This window comes from Aspergillus costaricaensis (genome assembly GCF_003184835.1).
Source record: "Aspergillus costaricaensis CBS 115574 unplaced genomic scaffold BO79scaffold_25, whole genome shotgun sequence".
Taxonomy (NCBI): domain Eukaryota; kingdom Fungi; phylum Ascomycota; class Eurotiomycetes; order Eurotiales; family Aspergillaceae; genus Aspergillus; species Aspergillus costaricensis.
This window is the reverse complement of record NW_020291825.1, coordinates 223,889-245,759: the sequence shown is the minus strand read 5'-3', so window position 1 is coordinate 245,759 and position 21,871 is coordinate 223,889. Positions and strand designations below refer to the sequence as shown.

Genomic DNA, 21,871 nt, shown 5'->3' with positions numbered 1-21,871 from the left:
TGCATCCTCAAGATCCATCCCGAACCCACCCTGACTCCCTATGATCCCATGGCATCATCATCACTCGTATCCAAAGTCCGCTGGCAATTTGTGTACCCGGGTCCCCAGCTTGAACGCCAATAGAAAAACACCCGCCCAACAGGCCTGTAAGTAAATCATGCGAATCCAGTAAGAAATTGGATAAAGGAAAAAGGGAACAACACACGCAAAAAGATAACACGGCAACCCTATAATAAACCCGTATAAAGAACAATAAAATACTCGTGCACCAATGCGTATATCAGAACCCAGAGAGAACTGGCGTGGAGAATGGAAGAAGTAGAAGCAAGTCCCGCACGCGTGTCAAGATACTAGCTTGAAATGTAGTTGCCTGCATTAGCAATGCCCACACAACCTGAGCTATGAAATAGAAAGAAAATAAGATAAAATAAGAAAGGGGCAGAATGAGCATGGTCCTGCATGCTTCTAACGGTCAACGTCTTATTTCGGCGGCGTGGCTCCCACTCCAGGGGAGACTGGCACGAGATTCGACGGCGGCATTTTGCCCGGTCCACTGGACGGGGGCGTGTACCGATTCGACAACAACGCCAGTTTCTTCCGGAGCGACGCCAGGCGATTCCGGATCTTCGATATCACTGTGCCAAGCGTTAGCGCCTACCTACGCAGTGCCGTGCATTAAGGTGGGGAGAACACTTACTTTTCGCCAGAATCACCGCCTGGGGCTCGTTCTGTCCGCCATCCTCGTTGTCCCGCCGGCCGTCGGCTCTATCAGCACCGCCGTTTTGGCCCGGTCGGGATACTTCCACATCATCCAGGATGGCTTCGAGCATCCGGATGGCGGTGACATACGAGATTTCGCAACCGGCCAAATCCTCGCCGGTGATCTCATTGATAGCCGCCACGCGGCTCATTTCCAATGCGCGCTCGTACATGAGCTTCTCTGCTGTCACGTCGGGGCTGACCACCACATCGGCAGACGTTCCGGAGCCTAGGGAGGATGCAACCGACAGGTTGCTGGGATGGCTGGGATGATCCGAGGGCAGTCTCTTCTGCGCCTCAACCAATTTGAGCCGGACAAATTCGGCTTTCTCCAGTACCTCGTTGAACCGGTTGCGCACCCACTGGACGACATTGTTGATCCGATTGCCCGCAACTGTGCTTCCAGTATCCGCTCTGCTGAGTGTATCGCCCCGGCTCTTGCGGGTCCACCATACACGCGCAATATCCATCGATTTCGCCAGCAATGACAAGGCCTTAACGTAGAGAACCAGGGCTTCCTCGGATAAGGTCACAATAGCATCGACCGTGAGTCCACCATCCGCCGAATCGACAGCATCCGATACTGGGTCTCCTGAAAACCCAGTGGCGGCAGATGGTGCTAGTGGAATCAGCTGCTTGTACTTGACTTCGGCAAACCCGTACACGACATCACTGCGCGTGGCACACTCCTCAAGATCATGGACGGTTTTGCTATCTTCGTCCAAGTTGGCACCGTGCTTACCCCCATCCGCGTGGACAATCAAGCTCGTTTGGGCACTGGGGTATGCGGGAAACGGATTGTAGGCCAACGGAGGCGAGCGTCCGCCTTTCGTGATGGTCAGGGGTGGTGAGAAACTCATTCCAAACAAACGTCCGCTGGCCATATTGAGAGCCTTTGAGATGGCCGATGTAGCCGACGTAGGGCTTTGCCCATAGCGGCGATCGTATGAATTTTGACGAACGTGGGTTGAATCGGCACGGGAACGCCCTGATATGATTTGCATGGCTTTGCTGGGCGACGCATGGGGCGACGACCCCCCGGCCGGAGGTGTGCCTGGAGCCGCTCCCGAACGCCGGGATACTGCACCTCCTTGGCCACCTTGCATTCGTGGGTTGTAGGCCAGTTCGTCAGCAAAAGCATTCATCTCTACCGCACGCTTTTCCACAAGCACGTAGTCCCTCTCAAATGCTACCTCTTGTGCAGCATGCTCCTTTTCGTCCTTCGCTTTCTCGGCGGGTTTGTCAACTTGGGGCACCCCCGAGGATGCCGTACGTCTCCGTTGCTGTTCCAAGACGGCCGTTGTGGGAGGGCGATCGACATGCTCCTGGCGGCCAGGGGCAGTCGCCAGAGACACTGGGCTCGGCCTTGTGGGATGAGATGCTGGCGGTGTAGGCTCATTCGGAGCAGCATGATGCTTGCCCGCACTTCCAGTCCTCCGCATAGGCGTTGAAGGGGTCTCTGGCCGAGGGCTCTGTGTCATGGCTCGTTGAGCCGCCGGGTAAGTCGATGGCTCGTCCCGGACTCCAGCAGACAGCGCATTCTCACGTTTCATTTGAACGGGCGTGCTACGCCTTGACCCGGAACCAGGTCGAGGTGTTGGGTCGGCCGGAGAACGCCCGAGGGGAGTGTCATCCGCTACCAGACCGGGAATCGGTTCTGTGAGAACTTTGTGCGCGAAGAAAACATCAAAATTCATCCGATCCATTGGGTGTTGCTTCAGGAGACCTTTAATGAGATTCCTGATGTCCTCCGACACACGATTCGCCGGCGGAAATGTTATTTGGTCCTTATTTTTCTCGATCTTTTTGATGAGTTCAATATGGTTCACTGCACGGAACGGGGCCTTCCCGACTACCATCTCATAAAGTACCGTGCCCACAGACCATAGATCTGCCTTCGCGTCGTATTTCTCGTATCGCAAGATCTCAGGGGCCATGTACAGTGGCGAGCCACACAAAGTCTCCGCGAGAGAGGTGGCCGGCAAAGACCGGGCGAAGCCAAAGTCAGCAAGCTTTAGCATTGGCAGAGACTCCAGTCCGGTCTTCGGGCTAAAGGAGTCCTCGCTGCTCTTGAAAGGTACAAATTCAGCAGCCCCGCTGCGGTACGACGACGGTGCAGGACAGAGCAGCAGATTCTGTGGTTTGATGTCCCGATGAATTAAATCACGATCCCGAAGGAATCTGAGTGCGCTCGAAAGTTGTTTAAGGAAGTGGCGGACGATCACCTCGTTAAGGCCCGCACCATCCCCAGGATTGGGGTACTTTGCTATCAATTCCCGTGTGTATGAGCTGTCCCGCAGGGTATGACGCCCCTTGATGAAGTGGGAAAGGTCCCCCATAGCACAGAATTCCATCACCAAATGAATATTGGAGGTCGTATCATGGCAGTCAAGGAGAGCGACGATATGGGGATGGTGGAGCTGTTTGAGGATGGAAATCTCAGAGGCGAGGTTCTCCTTGAGCTTCCTGCTGAGTTTGGTCATGGTAACCGATTTGATTGCCACATAGGTGCGTGATCTCTGAATCGCGATAACCGCATCATCACTGATTAGCCCTTGTAATTTCACACCCGAAAACACCGGACTATATAAACAGGCCGGATCTTCAACAGAGATAAGAATCAGAGGAAACAGGATCCCAACTTACCGTATGAACACCTTGGTAGACCACGGCAAAACTCCCTCGACCGATCTCGTTCAGCCGAGTGTAATGGCCAATGGGCATCTCGCCGTGAGGGCCCTCATTGGACCTCCTGGAATGATGTGCAGATGCCATGACTGCAGCCAGGCGATGAGAGCGTCTTTAGAGACCAACCACACGCCCCGTCAACCACACACTACCTCAACAGCGGCAGAAACAGCGTCGGGTGATGGAAGAGGCCCATCAGGGGAGCGAAAGGTAGATCAGAGGAGCGGCCGGTGATGGGCGAGTGGATAGAGCGGATGATAAAGCGAGACGGAAGATAGGAAGTAGGAGAGATGGATGGGATGAGCGTGGCAAGCCGGAGGAGGAGAGGCAAGGAGGGCTAGACTGCGTGGCAGACGACGGGGACAGTAGACGGGGCAGGAAGAAAGGGACGGTCCAGAGCGTAGGCAGTAGTAGTAGTAGTAGTAGTAGTAGAGTAGGAGTCGGAGAAGTTGGGGGACGAGAAATAGGGTGCGCAGCACACCTACAGTAGGGCGCAAGTAGGCAGGAGAGCGGTGAGGCGGAAAACGGGGGCCTGTATGATAGGATGAAGGGCGACAGGGATGGCCAGACGGATGACGACCAAGGCGTGGGACTTTTAAGTAAGTACTATAGAAGGAGGAGGATCGGGGGATCGACGATAAGGTATGAATCACCGCACTAGGGACGAGAACGGTGGGGAGGCGTGATAGATAAGCCAGAGATGGCGTGCGAGGTGAGGGTTAGGTTAAAAGTGACGAAGCAAGAAGATATAGGAGGAGGAAGTAGAAGAAGAAGAAGAAGAAGATCAGAGCAAAAATAGTCGAGAGAGAAGATGAGTGAGTGGGAAAGGAAGCTGAATGATGTGATGGGGGAAGAGAGAGTAGGTAGGAAAGGCGGGAAGCAGCTGGACCCAGGGATCCTTGACGATGTCTGGGAGAGCAGCGCAGCGCAACGAGAGACAGAGAGCGTGACCGCCGATAACGAGCCGAATAGGACTGGCGGATGATTGAATGACCTGGGGGAGAGGGAGAACCAAGGCGGTCAGAAGAGCGGAACCACTAGACTACTGGTATCTCAGGTATGACCGCAACCAAATTTGGGTCCTCCTTAGCTAATCAATCCATCTGCCAAAAACAATAAGAAAAAGTACGAAGACAGACAGGAACCAACCAATGCAGTATACGACAGAAACCGAATCAATCACGCAACAAGACGAAAAACAAAAAAAAGAAATGGCATCAACTCACTCATAAATATACTAATCTCACCAACCAACAAAGCAACCTGCAGGATTGCACAAGGGAAAGAAGGAAATCCCCAGACTCAAAAAACCCACCAGCAGAAAAAAGAAAAAAAGGGGGGGACCCCGGAAGTTGCCAGAAAAATTAATTACCAGCAAAGAAGAGATAAAGCTGCAGGCGACAGTAACGATGATAACGGGCGCGATCCAATCCATCCATCCATCCATCCACCCATCCACCCATCCATCGCCTGAGGCCGGATGAAGAAGAAGCGGAGGGGGGAAGGAAGGACGGAGTAGATGATCGGTATTACATCATACCGTATAGAACCAATACTGCACTGAAACCCACCTCTTCATCACATTCCATCTGCGCCTGACTGATGTTCTTAACTTACCATACGAGATTCTATTCCTGGTAAGAACCAAGTCAGGTCACCCTCCCTTCGTTTTCCCAAGGGACACTGCAGCAGTGACACCTCTCGTTTCTCCACTTTCTCTTCCCTCTCTCTTCAATCATCAATCATCAATCCTCCTCCCCCCCCAGCCAGCCAGCCGATCCCCGATCGACCCAGTCCCAGTTAGTTCAACTTTCAGTCAGTCAATCAGTCAGTCAGTCAGTTTCATGGTAACCAACCCAACGTTCTCGGGAGAATTCTCCCCCATTCCCCGGACACCGAATCATTCTGCAGGCTCCCATTTCCCACCCCCAGAGGCTGGCTACTATCATCAAGTGACTCATCTTCAACTAAGTTAGTTAACTAGTTAACATTTATTACGTCGGACAGAACTACTTCTACCTATGACACAAACACAGCCTCCCCATGCGACCTCGCCACCGACTGACTGAAAACTGACTGAAGAACCGGATCGCCCTGATAAGCTAAAGCTATGTACCCTACCTCACTTGTTAAGTTCTTCTACTGCGCACTCCCGTAGCCTCGTCCACGGAAACCTTACTTAGGTGGCGATCAACAAGCCTACGCCGGCGTCGGTGGCTGCTGACTGGTTGATGATAACCCCGTGGCCCCGTCGCAATGCTGCCTGATTGTTATCAGTACTTGGTTATCTCCACAGTACTAGTAGCTCCCTGTTTGCTGTCGTAGATTGGTATCTGGAGGTGGTAGTATTTCTATTTTCTTGACTGCCCGTCAATATTCACAGGGAAGTGGAAGGCCAAAGTAGTAAAAAAAAAATCCAAAAGAAAAAACAACTGCATCATACACAGAAGGGACACACACGTACACATTCCTGCCAAAAGATAATATGAAGAATTGAGAATGAAGAGGAACCAAGAAAAACAAGCCCTCCACGTCATTCCCACAAAAATGACCGCCTGACGCCTGGCTCTTCCTCTATTCCTTCAAAGGCAATTGTATATAGAAACAAGGAACAATGAGAAAGAGAATTCCCGCCCTTTTGGTCTGATTTAGTTCTTCCTGTCTATATCCCCCCCCCAACGGTCGGGCCATTCTTGGGTAACCAAAAACAGGGCGTCCCTTCGATATTGTGTCCCTCGCGACCACAGAACCACATACTAAACTTCACCCAAAGAGACGTTCTAGAAACGGGGTAAAGGTAGGGTTCAACAACAAGCCTCCTCAAACCCCAAGCCCTCTCACGAGGAGCCATAGCACAATCGGAACCACGACATTGTCATTACAACCTGTCAGAATCGCCTCGGTTGCGCTAGTTCCCCCAGCGGCCAAAATGGCTTTCACCACTGTTTTCAACCAGGGGAAGTTCTGGTGCGGTCCATAGTTGTCTCCGCTAATCGGCCACTCTCCCAGGACGAGCCAGACTCGCGCGAACAATAAGCCACACGTTACAGCAACCGCAAAGGCCACGCTGCCCTCGAGCGATTTCCCTCCTCCCCAAAACCACTTGCGCCGACCGAACCGTCGCCCCACGAGCGACGCTGCCGCATCGCCCATGCCCACGCAGATGATCCCGCTCACCATACTCACGTCCCGGGTCACCGCACTCCACCCCATCCAAGGATGGTCGCCCGTCCGAGGGATATCCGCCAGGGAAAGCCAAAGGGGGATCGAGCATCCGATGAGGAGGAAGATGTGCGACACGATCACAGGGCCCCGGTGATCGCGCCCGTCCACGTAGGGGGCAAGGAAGTAAGTCAACGGGCGCGAGATCGGGGGCAGCTGGGACGCTCGGAAGAGATCGAGCAGCAGGAAGACGGACAGGACTAGACTCAGGGCCAGAGCACAAAACGTGGGGTCGATGTACACCGTCGGAAGGAACATCAGCACCATCATGCCATGGAAGACCTTGCGTCTCGTATCGACCTCCGCGACAGAGCTCAACTGTAACACAACCGCCAATCCAGTCACAAGTACCACAACGCAATATGCTGCAACGAGGAGGCGCGAATTAGCCTCCCCGAAGACATCTCGGCGGAGATGTTCGACCCAACCAAGAGTGCAGGAGGCGTCCAACAGGTCAGGGTCCAGGCGAGCGGGGAGAGGAATCCAATACTCCAGGTTCCACATAATCACCCAGAATCGAAACCATGAAACGTTGCCCAGCAGATAGCTCAGTGCCCACCCGAACGGGTCTTCTCCGTTTAACGCCTGCTCGCCCACATATTTTCGAACAGGTCCTAAGATGATGAGCAGCGCGGTCACGTAGACAAACAGGGCATACATCCATTTCCGGACTTGAGCTTGAGGCACTGTCAGCGACAGGAACGACGCTAGACCAGGGGCCATTGATCGCTTGCGTCGCCCACTGGGCGTGGTTCTGACTTTTCCTGTGCGTGCGACCTCGCTGACGCTAGAGATTGTGTGCCGTCGCCGGTGCGTAAGTGTAGGCTGCTGCCGGATGCTTTCTGTCACTTCAGCCTCTACGGTGCGATTGGGCTCGCCCGCCTTGTTTTTGTCACGCGACTCGAGCATTGTCTTTCGTGAGACGAGCGAGAATTGGCCTTCTGGCGAGTCACTGTCCGACAGATTGTCCTCCGAGGTGCCCGTGCGGCTTAGTCGCTGGCATAACTTGTAATCAAGCACATTGAAGATATTTCGAGGTGACTGCGAGTTGCTGGGCGCTCGCCGAAATTTCCAGCTGGGGATCCTGGCCAGAGCCACTTCCCAGCGAAGCACGTCGCGACAAGAGATGAAGATGCACAGGCCACCAAGCCATAGCAACGCCTTAAGGATTTCCGCCTGAGGCGAGGACGCAAATAAGAATAGATTGATCAGAGCGCTTGTCAAAAGCTGCAGTTCTGCGGGAAGGACGCTGGTAGTCAACAAAAAATCTAAAGTGGGTATCAACGCTTGATGCAAAGGAAAAAGAAGAGCCAGAGATTCCGAGTTGAGGCCGCGAAGAGATAAAGGTTTGGGAGGCGAGATTCCTGCCGATAGTTGCTCCGAGACGATAACCGGAAGCAGAGTGATCATCCAATGGACGATGCTGTGTCCGTGAACACAATCGTGCAGTGGGATGACGGCAGGCGGAAGAGATGAGAGACTGAGGAGGACATTAGGGAGTATTAGAGTAGGACTATGCTGCGCTAAAGACAAAGCAACGTAAATGGGTATCAAGATCGGGTAAAGCAGCGGAGCAGGATCGAAACTCGTAGGGATAACAAAGGACCGTAATCTTGAGAAGCGAAAACGTCCATCTCGATGGAAAGGATAAGCGGCGTAAAGCCCACCGACAAGTAGGGAATGGGCAAGAAGCTCTAGGGAATATTAGCAATCACAGGGACAAGCTCTCAAATACACTATTATATCTCGCGCACCTTTTCTCCAAGCCCAAGCAATCGCCCTCGTGCTTTCTTGTCCCAGAACGACGCCGCCCACCGAGAGGAGCAACGCAGCCTCCAACAACCTCTGCAAAACTCCGATACGCCGCTTCCGAGCTTCTTGTTCGCGCAATCCTGTCGCTGAGGCCTCGGCTTCTTCTCCTGAGCTCCGCCGCGAGCTCCGTGAGGTGGAACGGGTTATCGATGGCCACGGGCGCAATAGGGGAAACCACTGGTCTTCCTCGCCAACAGCATGACGACCCGAACGCAACCCTTTCCTTGGTCGCAAGGGTGCTGCTGGTAGACCCCTCAGTATGCCCGTGCTTTCATCATCAGCCTCGGTGCCACTATCGCTCGAGGTCCGTGGCCAGTGGAGACCGGTTGATCGGTCGCCGGTATCCGCAGGCAGCGACGATGAATGCGAGCCCTTGCGACGATACGGGTGAGGGGAACGAGAGGGTTGTCGGGGAGTGTCAGACAGCTCTATTTCGAGGGCAGAACCGTTGACAGGAAGCGATTCATCTTCCTCCTGGCTCAGCGAAACGGCCATGGCATGGATGGTGGGTGATGAGCGGCCTTTAGAGCGAGTACGTCATATCGACTGATGGGGTCGGTGGAGGAGCACTGGGTTAAGACGGAGGGTTAGCGATGACAGGACCAGATGACCGGGGTCAAACAGAAGGTGTGTGAATATACCAGGAGAATTGACCCAAGAGAGGTGCGTGGGGTGGCAGCAGCGAAGAAGAAGATGAAGTGAGAATGTTATCGCTTTGATCGAACCGGAATCCCAGGGCGGAAAGGCGGGTTTTTTCGCTTATCACATGCCGCGCAGCACGTCAGCAGGAGAGCCTCTTGGAATCAGCCCATCAAAGTGAACCCATCGTCACTCCTGAATCTTACAAAAGGTTATTCACTACATTGTTGTTCCTAGTTCCTCTACGAGTCAGGAGATATGTACTTTTGTATCGGTGCCTCCAATCTAAGACGTCGAATGATCCATGATGCATACTTGAAAGCCGTGCGCAATGGACCCCTGCATGGCCCGGCAGCCTTACAGCAAGCAGCACGCCTATGATGCCGGGGTGTGTCTTTGTATAATGACACCTGCTGCCAACTCACGTCCTTTCGGTCCCCAGACAGATTTGCAGGGAACAATCTGCGCTGAGAACGCAGGCTTGGACAATGGCTGACTTGTATAGATGATCGCGTGAGAACCTTCTGCCACCTCAGGCAGCTTCTGCAGGACAAGCTGCAGATACGAGTCCAAATCAGATCCCGACTGTTCCATGTCGATCTCAATGCCGATATAACTGAGATTCTGCTCTGTGGACACAGTGGTTTTGCGGCCATACTCCGTATCTTCTGCAGCCATCCGCAATCCACCACACCTGTACCCCAGACCCTGCCATTCGATATCACTTCCTCGGGGAAGCTCTGAAATCTGGACCGCGAAAAACGCAGGAACCAAAGCGTCTGACTGGACCACCCCGAAATTAGGCAAATTAGGTGCCGATGGACTCGTTGCTTGCTCATGCGCACGGCCTCCATACTTGATGTCCCAGACATCCAGGCCTGATTCTCCGTCTTCGTCTTCTTCTTCTTCTTCATGACGAGCATGCATCCGCTCCCAGATGTTCCATGCTAGTCGGGCCTGTGTCTCAATGTGCTCTTCTCCCACCAAGAAAGCAACAGCCCCCAGCCACCAGTCAACCTCCATAGCGTGCCCAATCCTCCAAAGATGCTGCAAGGAAAGCACCGCGCGCGTGGCATAGTTCTCGATCCACGGCCGCGTCAGTGCTTCCCCTGAAGCACTCATCATCTCCATCGAAGCCGGCTCCAGTGGAATCTGTCCTGCAATGTAAACCATGTGCTCCGAACCCTGTACCGGAACCGACATGGCTTGCGAGTAAGGGCCGATATTAGCCGGCGCCCAGTAAGAACGCGACTGGACATGAAGACCCTGCCTTTGCTCTCTAGGGCCCAAATCCACAACCGCCGATACCATGACCTTCACACCCTCAGGCAGACTATCACCGCAAGCCACCGTAGCTCTCGCCGGAGGATTAGGCTTCTTGAACAAGGAGACGTAGATGCCATTCATCAAGGCAAAGTCCGCCATAGAGCGCAGCAGCACCGTCGTAAAGACGATATCAGCCGTAGTCCGAGACGCAGTCCCATCCTCACGCCGCGTAGAAGCCAGAATCGCCTCAATCTTCTCCTTGATCGCCTCCATCTGCTCCGCAGCCCCAGGACCAGCCTCAGGGGCCGAGATATTAGCAACCACCCACGTGCCACCATTCGTACTCTGCAACACCTCCATGTGCCCTTGAGACGAAGACACCTTTGCCTCCCTCTTACCTACCACCTCCTCACTCCCCAATGCCTCCCCCAACACCCCCCCAAACCCTTCATCCAACAACACCGGCCTCCTCACATCCCCCGGCACCACCCCATCACCATCCTTATCCACACACCTCGCCCCCCTAACCCTCACAAACGCAACACCCCCCTCCCCAGCGCCCTCCTCCCACCTGGAAACCTCAATCCTCTTCTTCCAAAGAAAACCCGGCCCATCCAACGCCAAACTCTCATACTCACCACCCTCACCCAACACCGCGCCCCTTACATCCCCACCATCCAAGACAAACCTCTTCATCCCATTGATGATTCTCCTCCTAACACCCGCATTCCTCCCGGAAACATCCCCCCACAAAAATCCGGAATCTAATCCCCCCGACGCAACCTTGATGATCCTCGCCTCGCACCCAACAGCAGCCATATCCTCCAATAGACCCGCTTCTCCACCAAGACCGAACCTCTCCTCCGGCGCAGGCAACACCGGGTACTGCCACAGCCAAGCGAGCGGCACGAGACCCATCCTCGCTGCGACATTCTCAATCCGGGTACGTTGGTACGTGGAGAGAATAGCGCCGGCGGAGATGGCGTTGGCTTCCGGGTGAGCGGCCTTGATGCGTTGGAGGAGCGGGATGAGGGATTCGGTTTCGTCTCCCTCATTACCTTCTCCTCCTTCTCCTCCGGGTGATAATGAAGAAGAAGAAGAAGAAGAAGAAGAAGAATCACGATAAACCCTCCCCGTATCCACCGCAGACCCTAGAATCTGCTGCCGATACAGCGGAATCCCTAACGCGGATTCATACTGCGGAATAATGCTATGTCCGATTGTTTGGTACATGAAGCTATCGATGTCTTCTTCTTCCTCCTCTTCATCATCATTGCCATCTCCTTGTGATTTCTCCTCATGATGAGTGGTAGTTGTGGTGGTGGTAGGCGGATACAAATTCCCCAGCGCAACGACCTTATGTCCGTTCCGGATGCAGTGGAGAATAGAGTATAGGGAGTCTTTACCTCCCGAAATCAAGGCGATCACATTTAGACTTGTGGGGGAGGTGGGGAGGGGGAGAGATGGTGTTGTTGATGTAGACATGTTTTGTATTGAATTGTGGGAGAGGGGTAGATAGTGATTTGAGTGCGGGGGAATTTTTCTTTGCTTTTTTTCTTTCCCACTCCCCTTTAGTAGAGGATTGATCGGGCCCCTCGTCACCTCTTTTTGCTGGAGTCGGGTGGAGAGTTGAGTGGTTAGGTGTATATTGAAATTTGGACTGGGATGATGAGAAGGTTCAATTAGAATGATTGTGTGGTTTTGAGGGAGCTAGAAATGTATGTGGAGAAATCAAGTTCATGGTTTTGTTCTGCGGGTGACGTTCGAGGCCAGACTCGGAAAGCCGACTGCAGCCGCCCGAGTCATACTACCAAGTATCTATACGCTGCATATAGCTAAGACTACAACCATACTATTATACAACCCTAGCTTAGAGTCTACTGGTATGAGTTGTGATATGTTCAAAATATCAATTATACTAGCTAAGTTGCAGAACGAACAATACGCTCAACACAAATGGCACACAAGTATTATGCACATGTGGATGCAACCGACAAGAGTGGAAGGAAATAGGATGATGCACACAGGGGTATGAGGCAACGATTGGGGAAATTTGATAGTATTAAATTGTACATGTGGCCAGCACAAATGGATTGGGGGTGGATGTTTCTGCAATCAGCAGAATGACAGGAGTGTGCAAAAATATTACATCGAATAGGCACAATGAATGCAACTGAAGGCAACGAAAAAGAAGAATGAAGTATATAGCAGAAGCTGGTAAGGAAAAGAGGTGGGAGATCGGGTACACAGAAAATCGCCGACAGGGGGTCAATAGCCCCCGTCGCGCGAGGATTGAGTCGGAGATATTCTCTCGCTGCGAACAGATTGTAAAAAAAGAAAGGTAAAAAGGAGTAGAAAGGGGAATCGGAGAAAAGATCAACCCAGATCACCAGTGCCTCAAATGTGAAAGTCATCATGCGCTCTAATTAGTTTTGGTCCAACCGTGGACTCCAAGTGCGCCCAAGTTCCGTTGCCGCCGGTCTAATGCTTCGCCAATATTCGGTCCCATAAAGGGTGCCCTTAACTCATGGTTTGTATCGTTTTCGTTTTTTCTTTTCCTTTTTTGAGTAGGGCACCAGAACCGGTCAAAACCCGTACACCTGTAATTCCTATTCTGGTCACCGCCAGAAACAAAGCCCGGACGCCAAACCGCAAGACCAAGTCAGACCAACCAGTGGAATGGAAGGTTATGTATAGGATGTTATTAAGTGATATATGGGGAGCTCCTGGTCACATATCATCGTGATAGCTGCAAGCCAAGCGGATGCCAGTCTAGGCGTCGCTGTCGCGCTTGCGCTTCTTGGGCGCCCGTCGGTCAACGGTCGGCGAGTCAGAGGAACTCTCATCCGACTCACTGGTTGTCGACTTGGTAGCGGCGGCGTTGGCGGCCTCGTAGAGAACGTTTCCCAGCGTACTAGGGTCTCGTTCTTCATAGGAGTTTGGCGGGGTCGCATTGCCGGTGTCGATGACGCCCATCACAACAGAGCCACCCGCATGAGTGCGAGCGTGCTGCGCAAGGTTGTCGCTCCGCGAGAACTTCTTACCGCACTCGTTGCACTCGAAAGGCTTGTCCTGAGTGTGGAGGGAGCGGTAGTGACGCTTGAGGTGCTCTTGGCGACGGAAGCGACGGGAGCAGAGAGTGCAAACAAAGGTCTTGGAGGGATCGTCCGTCAGGGACTGCTTACGACCACGTCGGTTAACCGAAACGGGGGCAGCAGGAGCCTCAGAAGCGCAAGAATGCGCGTCGGAGTTGTGGCGGGCCTGGACAGCCTGGGGTGTCGAGGCGTTTGTCTCCGTGCTGGAGGCACGGCTGTTGACCGAAGGCTGCGACTTCTTGCTAATCGAGTCCGTTTCGCTGTCCGAGGTACTAGTCCGCTTCAGCGACTTGCGGTTGTTCCGCTTCTTGTTACCCATCTCCTCCGAGGCTTCATTGATGTTGGTCTGAACGCCAGTGAAGTCGTGGCTTCCCAAGTAAGGAAGACTGGACTGACTGAGATCCTGCTCGTCAGACTCGTCGAAGCTCTGCTCACTGAAGAACTCCTCTTCCTCGAGAGGGTATGTCGTTCCCACACGCTGCCTCTTCTCGCCCAGGTAGTAGGCGTTGCCACTAGGGGGGAAGTCGACCAGGCGGTTGACGAATTCGTCTTCCGAGTCCAGGTCCGAGAAGCTGTCAAAGGTGGGCAGGCTGCTGAGAGGGTCCTCCGAAGAGGAGCAGGTGAAGGCGGGCGAAAGAGTCTCATGGACAGGAAGGGTCACGGCCTCGCTGCCCAAAACCACGCGAGGCTCCTCGTCATCGCAAGAAAGCGTGGGCAGAGGCGGCAGGTCAGCAGAGGTGGCATTGATGGAGGACTCGACCGTCAGCTGACGGGGGTCACAGAAGTCGGAGCTGGACTGCTCGGTCGGCAGACCTTGAGGCTGGGCAACGAATGTGGGGGCCACGGGAGATGGCGATGGGGAAAGAGATGGGCAAGAGCTGTGCGCTGACAGAAGCTCGGATGTTTGGCTGGCGGTGAGGGAAGGCGGATGGATGAACACTAGAACAAGTCGAGTTAGTTTCCCTGTACAACCCTAGATGTCCGGCCCCGTGCATTTTCCGTTGGATGCACTCATCCCTCCAATCTGGTAACCAAGTAAAAAGACAACGGGTTAGATAACAACTTACCAGGAGTAAGAGGCGGCGAGTCAGACCGGGTCCAGTCAGCATTGGCCAGAATCTCTGCATGAACATCTCCCTCGCATCCCTCCTTGACACCCTCCACCTTCTCGAAAGCAAAGAAGCTGTCATTGATTGGGGTGTGAAGAGTGCCGCTGGTAGAAGGCGGGCTGCTGATCGAGCTTCCAGCTGTGGAGAGTGGTGGGGTGGAGGGGAATGCGTAGTAGTCGTTACCGACGAACCTCGTGTCCAAAGGCATCAGGGCAGGAGAGCCCTGCTGCACAACAATTGTGGGCTTGAGGTGTGACGGCTGAGGAGAGGCAATAGGAGTCATGTTCATGGCGCCACGGAAGGCGTTAGTGGTAGCCATCTGGTGCATGTTCATAAGAGGGGCAGTGTAGAGAGTCTGCTGCTCCGGCATGCAATGCTGTGGTTGTTGCTGGAAAGCCTGCACTTGGCCATAGTATGACTGCATATCTGAGGGGTGGCTGGTGAAATGTTGTCTTTGCTGCGAATCAGGGTAGTATGCAAAAGATGGTTGACCTTGCACCGGAGTAGGTGCCATGGTGTATGTTCCGTCCATTGTGTCTAGAGATAAAAAACAGGGAACCCGGTCAGTCACTCGCACTGCGCCTTGAATAGGAAGAGGCGCACTCACAGATGGTGGGACGTTGTGAATACAAGAGTAGAGGTAGCTCTACTCTTTAATGGATATTATTAGTTATATAGTTGGTAGCTCGTCCACAGCGATGAGCGCTGAGGGTGAATGAATGTCTTGCAGAGTTGCTTGCACTTTGAGAGAGAATGACTGGGGGAAGGACAGATGATAATCCAGGAACCGCTCTCAACCAGTAGAGTATATATGAGATGCGAGATTGACTGATTGATTGATTGGTTGGTATGCTGTGAGAAACGACTGTTTCGTTCTTGATAGAAAGGTTGAATGTCGTGTTGGTGGTATCTGGGATTATATCTGATGACTATGCCGCAAGTCTATGAAGGAAGGACAGGCACCTTGTATGTCGAAACGAGCCAAACCAAAAGATGAGTATGGTTCAGGACGTTCTCGATTCAAGGAAACCGGGAGAGACTGTATAGAGTCGCAAAAGTAAAAGAGAGAAAAAGAGGGCAGACAATTAAGATTAAGAGAGAGAGATAAAAGAGAGAGGGAAGAGAGAAAGGAAAGACCAGATGAGGATCGAGACAAGTCTAAAAAGGGCAAAAATGGAAAAAATAAGAAATAAAGAAGATTAATTTGAAGGACGAGGACAGTCGCGGGGAAAATGAGAGACAGGGCCGATATGGAAAGAGGAAAGCCGGCCAGAAGGATGGGCAGTGGATAAAAGAGCGACTGATCTGCTTGTGCTACGAGCTGGTAGCGCCGTGAGTAGTGAGCAGTAGGACTGGAGCCGTACTTTTTAGTCTGAAAGCCTTTTTGGGCGAGATGGGCTGCATGGAACTTTACTTTCGCTGGTGGTGGTGCCAGCAGCGAACGGTCACTACTATAATAGTAGTAGTAATCGTAATATAGTAATAAATCAACTAATAAATCTGCCGGAATGGTATGGTGTCATATGTTCGGAGACTCTCTTTTTCTTCCTTTTTTTATTATTATTCTTTTCTTATTTTATTCTCTTTTCGTAAGATTTATTTTTATTTCTTTTCGGAATTCATTTTTTGAACCCTTTTTTTGTGAATTATTATTATTTTGGATTTTTCCATTTCCCTCTTTTTTTTTTATTTCTCCCACAGCCTTCTTCTCGACCCCAAATAATTTTGGGGGATCATTTATCCTCGGATTATCATCATACCTGCCCACTTTTTTTTTATCCTTATGCACATCCGTCCTGGGTAAGTCGATTTTCTAGTCTGGGGCGGCAAAGAATAGCAGATTGGCGCCGGTGCACATCTCAGTACCAACCGAATGAGAAACTTGGGAGCGGAGACCAACGGGAGGTGGAACCCTCCTCGGCGGGCTTCTTCATCATCACAGTCAGCGGCATCAGCAGCAGTTAACTAGTAGTTAGTTTAGTTTAGTTTAGTTAGCAGCAGGAGCATAGCAATATTCAACCTAGGCAGGTAGAGGTAGAACCCGACCAACCTAAGTTAGCCGGGACATGTTGTGCCATTCCTCAATTTGGGTGAGTGGGTTCTGGGTGGAGGAGGGAGGGAGGGACGGAGGGAGAGAGAGAGGGGAATGGGGGGAGAGCAGAGTGGATGGACAGAAAAGTTGTAGTAAGTTGGATCAGAAGTTAACAAGAGACGACGAATCCCCGACCGGACTAGCCAGAAACTGGGCCCCACCTTGTCGGCCGCGGAGCCCAAAAAGGCGTAAGTTGCGTGGGGCACATGAGCACGAGTGGGAACATTGGCGGCCCTCAAAACCCCATTTCAATGGTGCATGAGAAAATGGTCGGTCCTCCAAGCCCATTATTACGGAACCCACGTCCTACCGTAATGGCCTGGTAAATGCGGAGATGACCATGTTCCAATAGGAGGCCGCGATGGCATGAGCGTGTGGGAGAAATGCCACAAGATACCTGGCTCCTGAGGTACGACGCCTATCTATACGATACCTGATATAGTAGGTCGTACCAGGTGTGACTGACGCCTTTCAATTCCCACTCGTGGTGGTCCAAATGGCCACTTTAAGCCCCCCCTCTCTTTTTCCCCCCCAGAAACTCTCTTCGTAACGGCCGAGTAGTTTAGGCTTGAGAAATATGATTCCATTACCTGATAGCAATGATTGACTGCAGGAGAAGTGGGAGACAGAGATAAAGAGAGAGAGAGAGTGTGTGTGTGTGTGTGAAAGTAGAAAGTTGGCCACAATTTCCGTTTGTCTCACGTAATTTACCCATGTTTTCGCTGGTACCGTATTTATGAGCAACCTACTAACTAGCATTCTCATGAGAATGGCTGTGTGTGTGAATTGCCACACACCCCAATCCGAGACTGTAGGTATTATTGCTCCCAAAATAGTAGCCAACCTTCTGTGATTGCCCATCCTCCCTCTCTGCCAGTCACAATGCTTCCCTTCCCCTGCTCGCTCAGCTCTGGAGGCCCAACATCACAGCTGCGCGCTTACCATCCATCACATTTTTGCCATCAAATGACAAGGCGGCCAACTCGTTCAGCCCTTGCAATGATGAATGTTCTACAACTTACAGTAGTATTACTCGCTACGCTGTTGGATTATGGTCCCGTTACCAATTAGGACCTGCATCATCTCTTAGCCTATCTGGCTTATCAGCGGCTTGTCTGTCCCACAGACATGGACGAGTGAGCGCAAATCGGGCCAGTCAGCATCTCCAGACCGAATGAAAGTGGGGGCTTTTGTTGGGCGGGGCGGGGGGTGATGGTGTAGAGCGAAAGAGAGAGCAAGAGAGCAAAGAGGATGCGGGTGTTAAAGGATTGAATGGGAAAAAGGGCAGCACATCCGACTAACCAATAAGCAGGTCGGCCACTGATAGCAAGCCTGGTCCTGCCGGGGGGACATCGTGACATTCAACCGAAGTTGGCTGCATTGGAAGCCAATAGACTCAACCCGTGAAAGGGAGGGATTGACTCGCCGGCTAAGCTAGTCGGCCCCACTGAGCATCCCGTCCGCCATTTGGGGGATGTCCTCTTAGTCTTTAGTCCACCCTCCCTCTCCCAAATGGAAAACTCAAAGGGTAAACGGGAAAGGGAAAAGGGAAGGGAACAAAGATGTGCACTGCAATTGAGGGAATGGATGGCCCATGTTCCAACACTGGGACCGTCCCGGGCCACATTTCGAGTAAGATCAGCAGAGCAATGACTGAGAACAATTGGTTGGAAGTTGGAGAAAGAAGTCAACTCTCACTCACCCACCACTCACTCACTCACACCCACGCAACGCACGCACACACATGGGCAAGTCAGTCAGTCAATCAGTTGTCAAGATTGCTGTTGTCCGGGCCAAATTGGCCAGTGCCCATTGTCAAGTCCCCATTTTCCGTCTTCCCCCTTCTCCTCCTTGCCTATCTTGCTTTCTTGAGGGTCGGTGACTTCGCTCTGGACTTGCCTTTCGGTCTTACTTGGGATTTTTTGGGCTCCACGGTATGCACGTAATTCGACAACCGATGAAGCCAAATCCGAAAGCCGGTCCCCAGTTCTGATAAGAGAGAGCACGAACGAAAAAAACGTCCGTAAGTATACCTAATCTATCTGGCAGTAGTAGTGGCAACTAGCAATTTCGAGAAACAAGCGACTGGAATAAATTATTTCTACACCAATGGTGAAACGGTCCTGAGTAGGGCCCACCCTCTCTATGGCATGGTGCTAAGAGTCGGTACTATGGGATACCCGGCCTTATGGGTGGCACTACAGCAGAGTACTTACTACGGACCTGCCAGCCAGGTACTTCCGGGGGGGGCCTCGCGCAGGCTAGGCAGACGAATCCCTGTTCATACTAACGTTTATTAATATGGCTATTTTTATTCCTGTTGTAAATTATTATTTTATTCACCGTTATTTTATGGGCCTAGGTAAGTTCTAGGTAGTAATGTCCGCGAAACGATTCCTTTCATATGATTCTTGTCGTTACTTGAAGTAGAAGCCGAGAGCGGCCAGGTCCGCCATGACCCCCATCCCATATCATACCAGTAAGTTAGTGAATAGCTTGGAGACCCTATTATCCGATAGGATGTCATATGCCAGGTGCGATGCGCAAAAGACATAGTGCGTACAGCATTATTGAACCTACTTGGGCTAGATTTCTAGGCAAAGAAGATTACCGTTCATGCATCTGCCCTATCATTCTGGGGTAGATGGATACTTGGAAAACGTAACAGAGGACTAGCCACTTACTGTACCTGGATAAAATTGGGCACATAGATGGGTAGATAGATAGTAGTGTTTTTTTCTTTTTAAGGCGTTATGTCAAATCCAAGGTACTGGGATACTCCGAAACCTAAAGTACCGGGGGCCTAAGACCAACTTTGGGAGGTTCCTAAAATTTGGGAAGAAGTAGTACGTAGATAGTAACTTTAGTTACTCCATGTGAGCCAGTGACGCAGCAGATAGTAGTGTGCGCAGGCAACGCGGCGCGCGCGAGCGCGACCGAGCGACAATCAATCAATCGTCTATTTTTTGCCCTTCCCTTCACCAAAGAAAACCTGGAATTTCGCTCACATTTGAGATGCGACGTGTTCAACGGCGGGAATGGATCGATCAGGTTTGTGGTCGGTCTACTGCAGGAACCGATGCGGAGCGATGGTAAGGGTAGTTAGGTTGCAGGCTTGGTAAGAGAGGGGAAACGTCCCTGGGATGGGCTGCCGCAACCCGACCCTTGCTTGAATCGTGTATTTTCAGTTGTCCGATGGCGCGCCAAGTGGCACAACAGGGCTTACATGGCAGATGAACGCAGCTGTCAAAATAAATTCTTGGGATCTGATTTGCTTCAGTTCTTCTTCCTCTTCGGTGTTTCTACATTGATTGGGATTAGTTCTGTCTTGGATCTTTCTTCATTTCGGTTTTTATAAAGTTATTTGATGGTATGCTTTAGTCGGTCTCATACGATATTAATAAATTTATTTTTAACGTTCTATAGTAGTACTAAGTAGTCGTACTACTACCTAGCCGAGTCTTCGTTTCTTGGGAGGGAAAGAAGAATGTGACTGCCTACGATAGGGCTTCAATGCCAATAAAGAGGTTTCTTTGATTGCTACTATCTATTTTCTGCAAGCCCGGCAATCTTCGCGTTCGATAGTTTGGGTTTCAAATTCAGGTACGGTGCGTTGGCCGCCGCGTAAATCCCCCGAACGACGTGTTTTACTTGCCAAATAGGAAAAAATTAGAACCCATCGCAGCAAGCCCCCCCAAAGTTGAAAAAAGTGATGCAAACAGACCAATATGCAGGAGCAAACACAAAATAGAGGATCAACATGACGACATCTGAAGATTGTCCCTGTCCCTGAGAGTAGAGAGGCGCTGATGATGCCCGGTGATGATGATGATACGCGATAACCCAGCCAGACCACCAACTGACAGGCTGCGCCACGGTAAATCATGGGAAGCAAGGGGATTACAAGCAGAGCTGTCAGACTCCAGAACACGGACCCCTGGGCCTATCAATTTCCCCTTCCAGCCTCGGCCCATGAGCATCACAATAGCCCATCCCAAACCCTGGCCACCGCCACGCAACTGGCCCAACCGGTCTGAAACGTTCTCCTGCCGAGTCCCCTGCTCAGCGACATGACTCGTCCATCTCGTCTGCCCCTGCTGAGTATCTCAGCTTGTACATCAGTTGCACAGACTTTCTCATATTCTCTCTTGTTTTACCTTCACTTCCTGTCCAATCAATTGATTGATTGATTGATTGAATGTGAAATGATTGATTGACTTTTTCTTACAAACATACATACTACATGCATACATTATAACATACATACGGTAATGGGCAGTAAAACCCATCCCGGACCGATTTACCGCACCGCCGCCCGGGGGGTGTGTGTGTGTGTGTGTGTGTGGATCTAAAGATAGAAAAGCCGTCCATTTCCCTGGCCAGGCCACTTTTCCTTTTTCGAACGAAGCTTCCGGGAGTCGGGACGGGCCCCGAGCGAGGTAAAATTGCCAATAATATTACTCACCTACCTCGCAAGCTATCTACAGTAACTACGGAGTACTACTATACCATAACCACCACTAAGCTAACTGTAGTGAGAAGAAAGCTAGGCAGAAAACCAAGATTTGAAATCGGGATATGACTATGGAGCATTCAGGAACATTAAGAGAAGTGGGAATATCTATCTATTGCGTTCCTCGGCGTGTTTCTAGCTTCGCGGTAGTACGTAGCCTAGAAATGCTAGAAGTGCGTAGTCTCGAGACTAGAACAATTATCCTGCGCTTTAGAAGCGTGCTATATTGCTTGCCACGACCGGCGTAAGTTAAACAATTAGCAAGCAATACGAGGAAGAAGAGGGGGAGGAGGGGGGGAAGAACTGCCGACTTACCCCTTCAGGCTAGTATGTCCACTGGGTTAATCTATGCATGGAAGCCGTCGAGCTTCGAGAAAACTTACCAAGGAAGCCAAAACAAGTTCTACCGTCCCAGCTACTGCCTAGTTAAGGTCTAGTGAGGTTGGTTAGGGGACACAACTACTCACTAGAACCCTCCACAAGCTACGGAGCTCCAGTGTATCTAGCTCCTTGGAAGGAAAGAGACTCCAGTTCTTCGAATTTTCTATGCGCTACTTTTCTGCAGACTTACACTGTTTACGAACGGAGTACCGCTTCCAGCAAACACCGAAGGAGGCGGGGTGGGTTATGGTGGAAGGCGAGAGGGATTCCATCGGCCAGGCCTAGCTAGCTACAG

The 21,871-nt window shown here is 51.7% G+C and overlaps 5 protein-coding genes across 5 annotated transcripts; all 5 read right to left on the bottom strand.

The window, feature by feature from the left end:
* Positions 1-480: 480 nt before the first annotated feature.
* On the bottom strand, positions 481-3,534 carry atg1 (serine/threonine protein kinase ATG1; the record flags this gene model as incomplete). Its single annotated transcript, XM_025678715.1, has 3 exons — positions 481-635; positions 698-3,278; positions 3,406-3,534. 3 exons carry the CDS (start codon positions 3,532-3,534, stop codon positions 481-483), a joined length of 2,865 nt encoding a protein of 954 aa, XP_025537314.1.
* A 2,733-nt stretch (positions 3,535-6,267) lies between these two features.
* BO79DRAFT_230529 (putative phosphatidate cytidylyltransferase) lies at positions 6,268-11,871 on the bottom strand (the record flags this gene model as incomplete). Its single annotated transcript, XM_025684105.1, has 4 exons — positions 6,268-8,363; positions 8,424-9,002; positions 9,207-9,239; positions 9,531-11,871. The coding sequence occupies 4 exons, from the start codon at positions 11,869-11,871 to the stop codon at positions 6,268-6,270; spliced, it is 5,049 nt and encodes a 1,682-aa protein (XP_025537313.1).
* A 405-nt stretch (positions 11,872-12,276) lies between these two features.
* On the bottom strand, positions 12,277-13,035 carry BO79DRAFT_36563 (uncharacterized protein). The gene has a single exon (XM_025689133.1). The coding sequence runs from the start codon at positions 12,801-12,803 to the stop codon at positions 12,357-12,359; it is 447 nt and encodes a 148-aa protein (XP_025537312.1). The 5' UTR covers positions 12,804-13,035; the 3' UTR covers positions 12,277-12,356.
* sebA (putative C2H2 transcription factor (Seb1)) lies at positions 12,981-15,349 on the bottom strand. The gene is made up of 3 exons (XM_025689132.1): positions 15,198-15,349; positions 14,549-15,127; positions 12,981-14,420 (listed from the first exon to the last, which is right to left on the bottom strand). Exons 2-3 carry the CDS (start codon positions 15,120-15,122, stop codon positions 13,159-13,161), a joined length of 1,836 nt encoding a protein of 611 aa, XP_025537311.1. The 5' UTR covers positions 15,123-15,127; positions 15,198-15,349; the 3' UTR covers positions 12,981-13,158.
* A 1,054-nt stretch (positions 15,350-16,403) lies between these two features.
* Positions 16,404-18,063, bottom strand: BO79DRAFT_230527 (uncharacterized protein; the record flags this gene model as incomplete). The annotated part of the gene is made up of 7 exons (XM_025684104.1): positions 16,404-16,515; positions 16,818-16,916; positions 16,986-17,086; positions 17,135-17,222; positions 17,480-17,548; positions 17,747-17,792; positions 17,985-18,063. 7 exons carry the CDS (start codon positions 18,061-18,063, stop codon positions 16,404-16,406), a joined length of 594 nt encoding a protein of 197 aa, XP_025537310.1.
* Positions 18,064-21,871: the final 3,808 nt, after the last annotated feature.

Bases quoted from the DNA above. Each gene is read 5' to 3' on its own strand.
- BO79DRAFT_36563 (XM_025689133.1), bottom strand. From the start codon at position 12,803: ATGATGACTTTCACATTTGAGGCACTGGTGATCTGGGTTGATCTTTTC.
- sebA (XM_025689132.1), bottom strand. From the start codon at position 15,122: ATGGACGGAACATACACCATGGCACCTACTCCGGTGCAAGGTCAACCA. The intron at 14,421-14,548 runs GTAAGTTGTTAT...GACTTGTTCTAG, and splicing joins CTCGCCGCCTCTTACTCCTG to TGTTCATCCATCCGCCTTCC.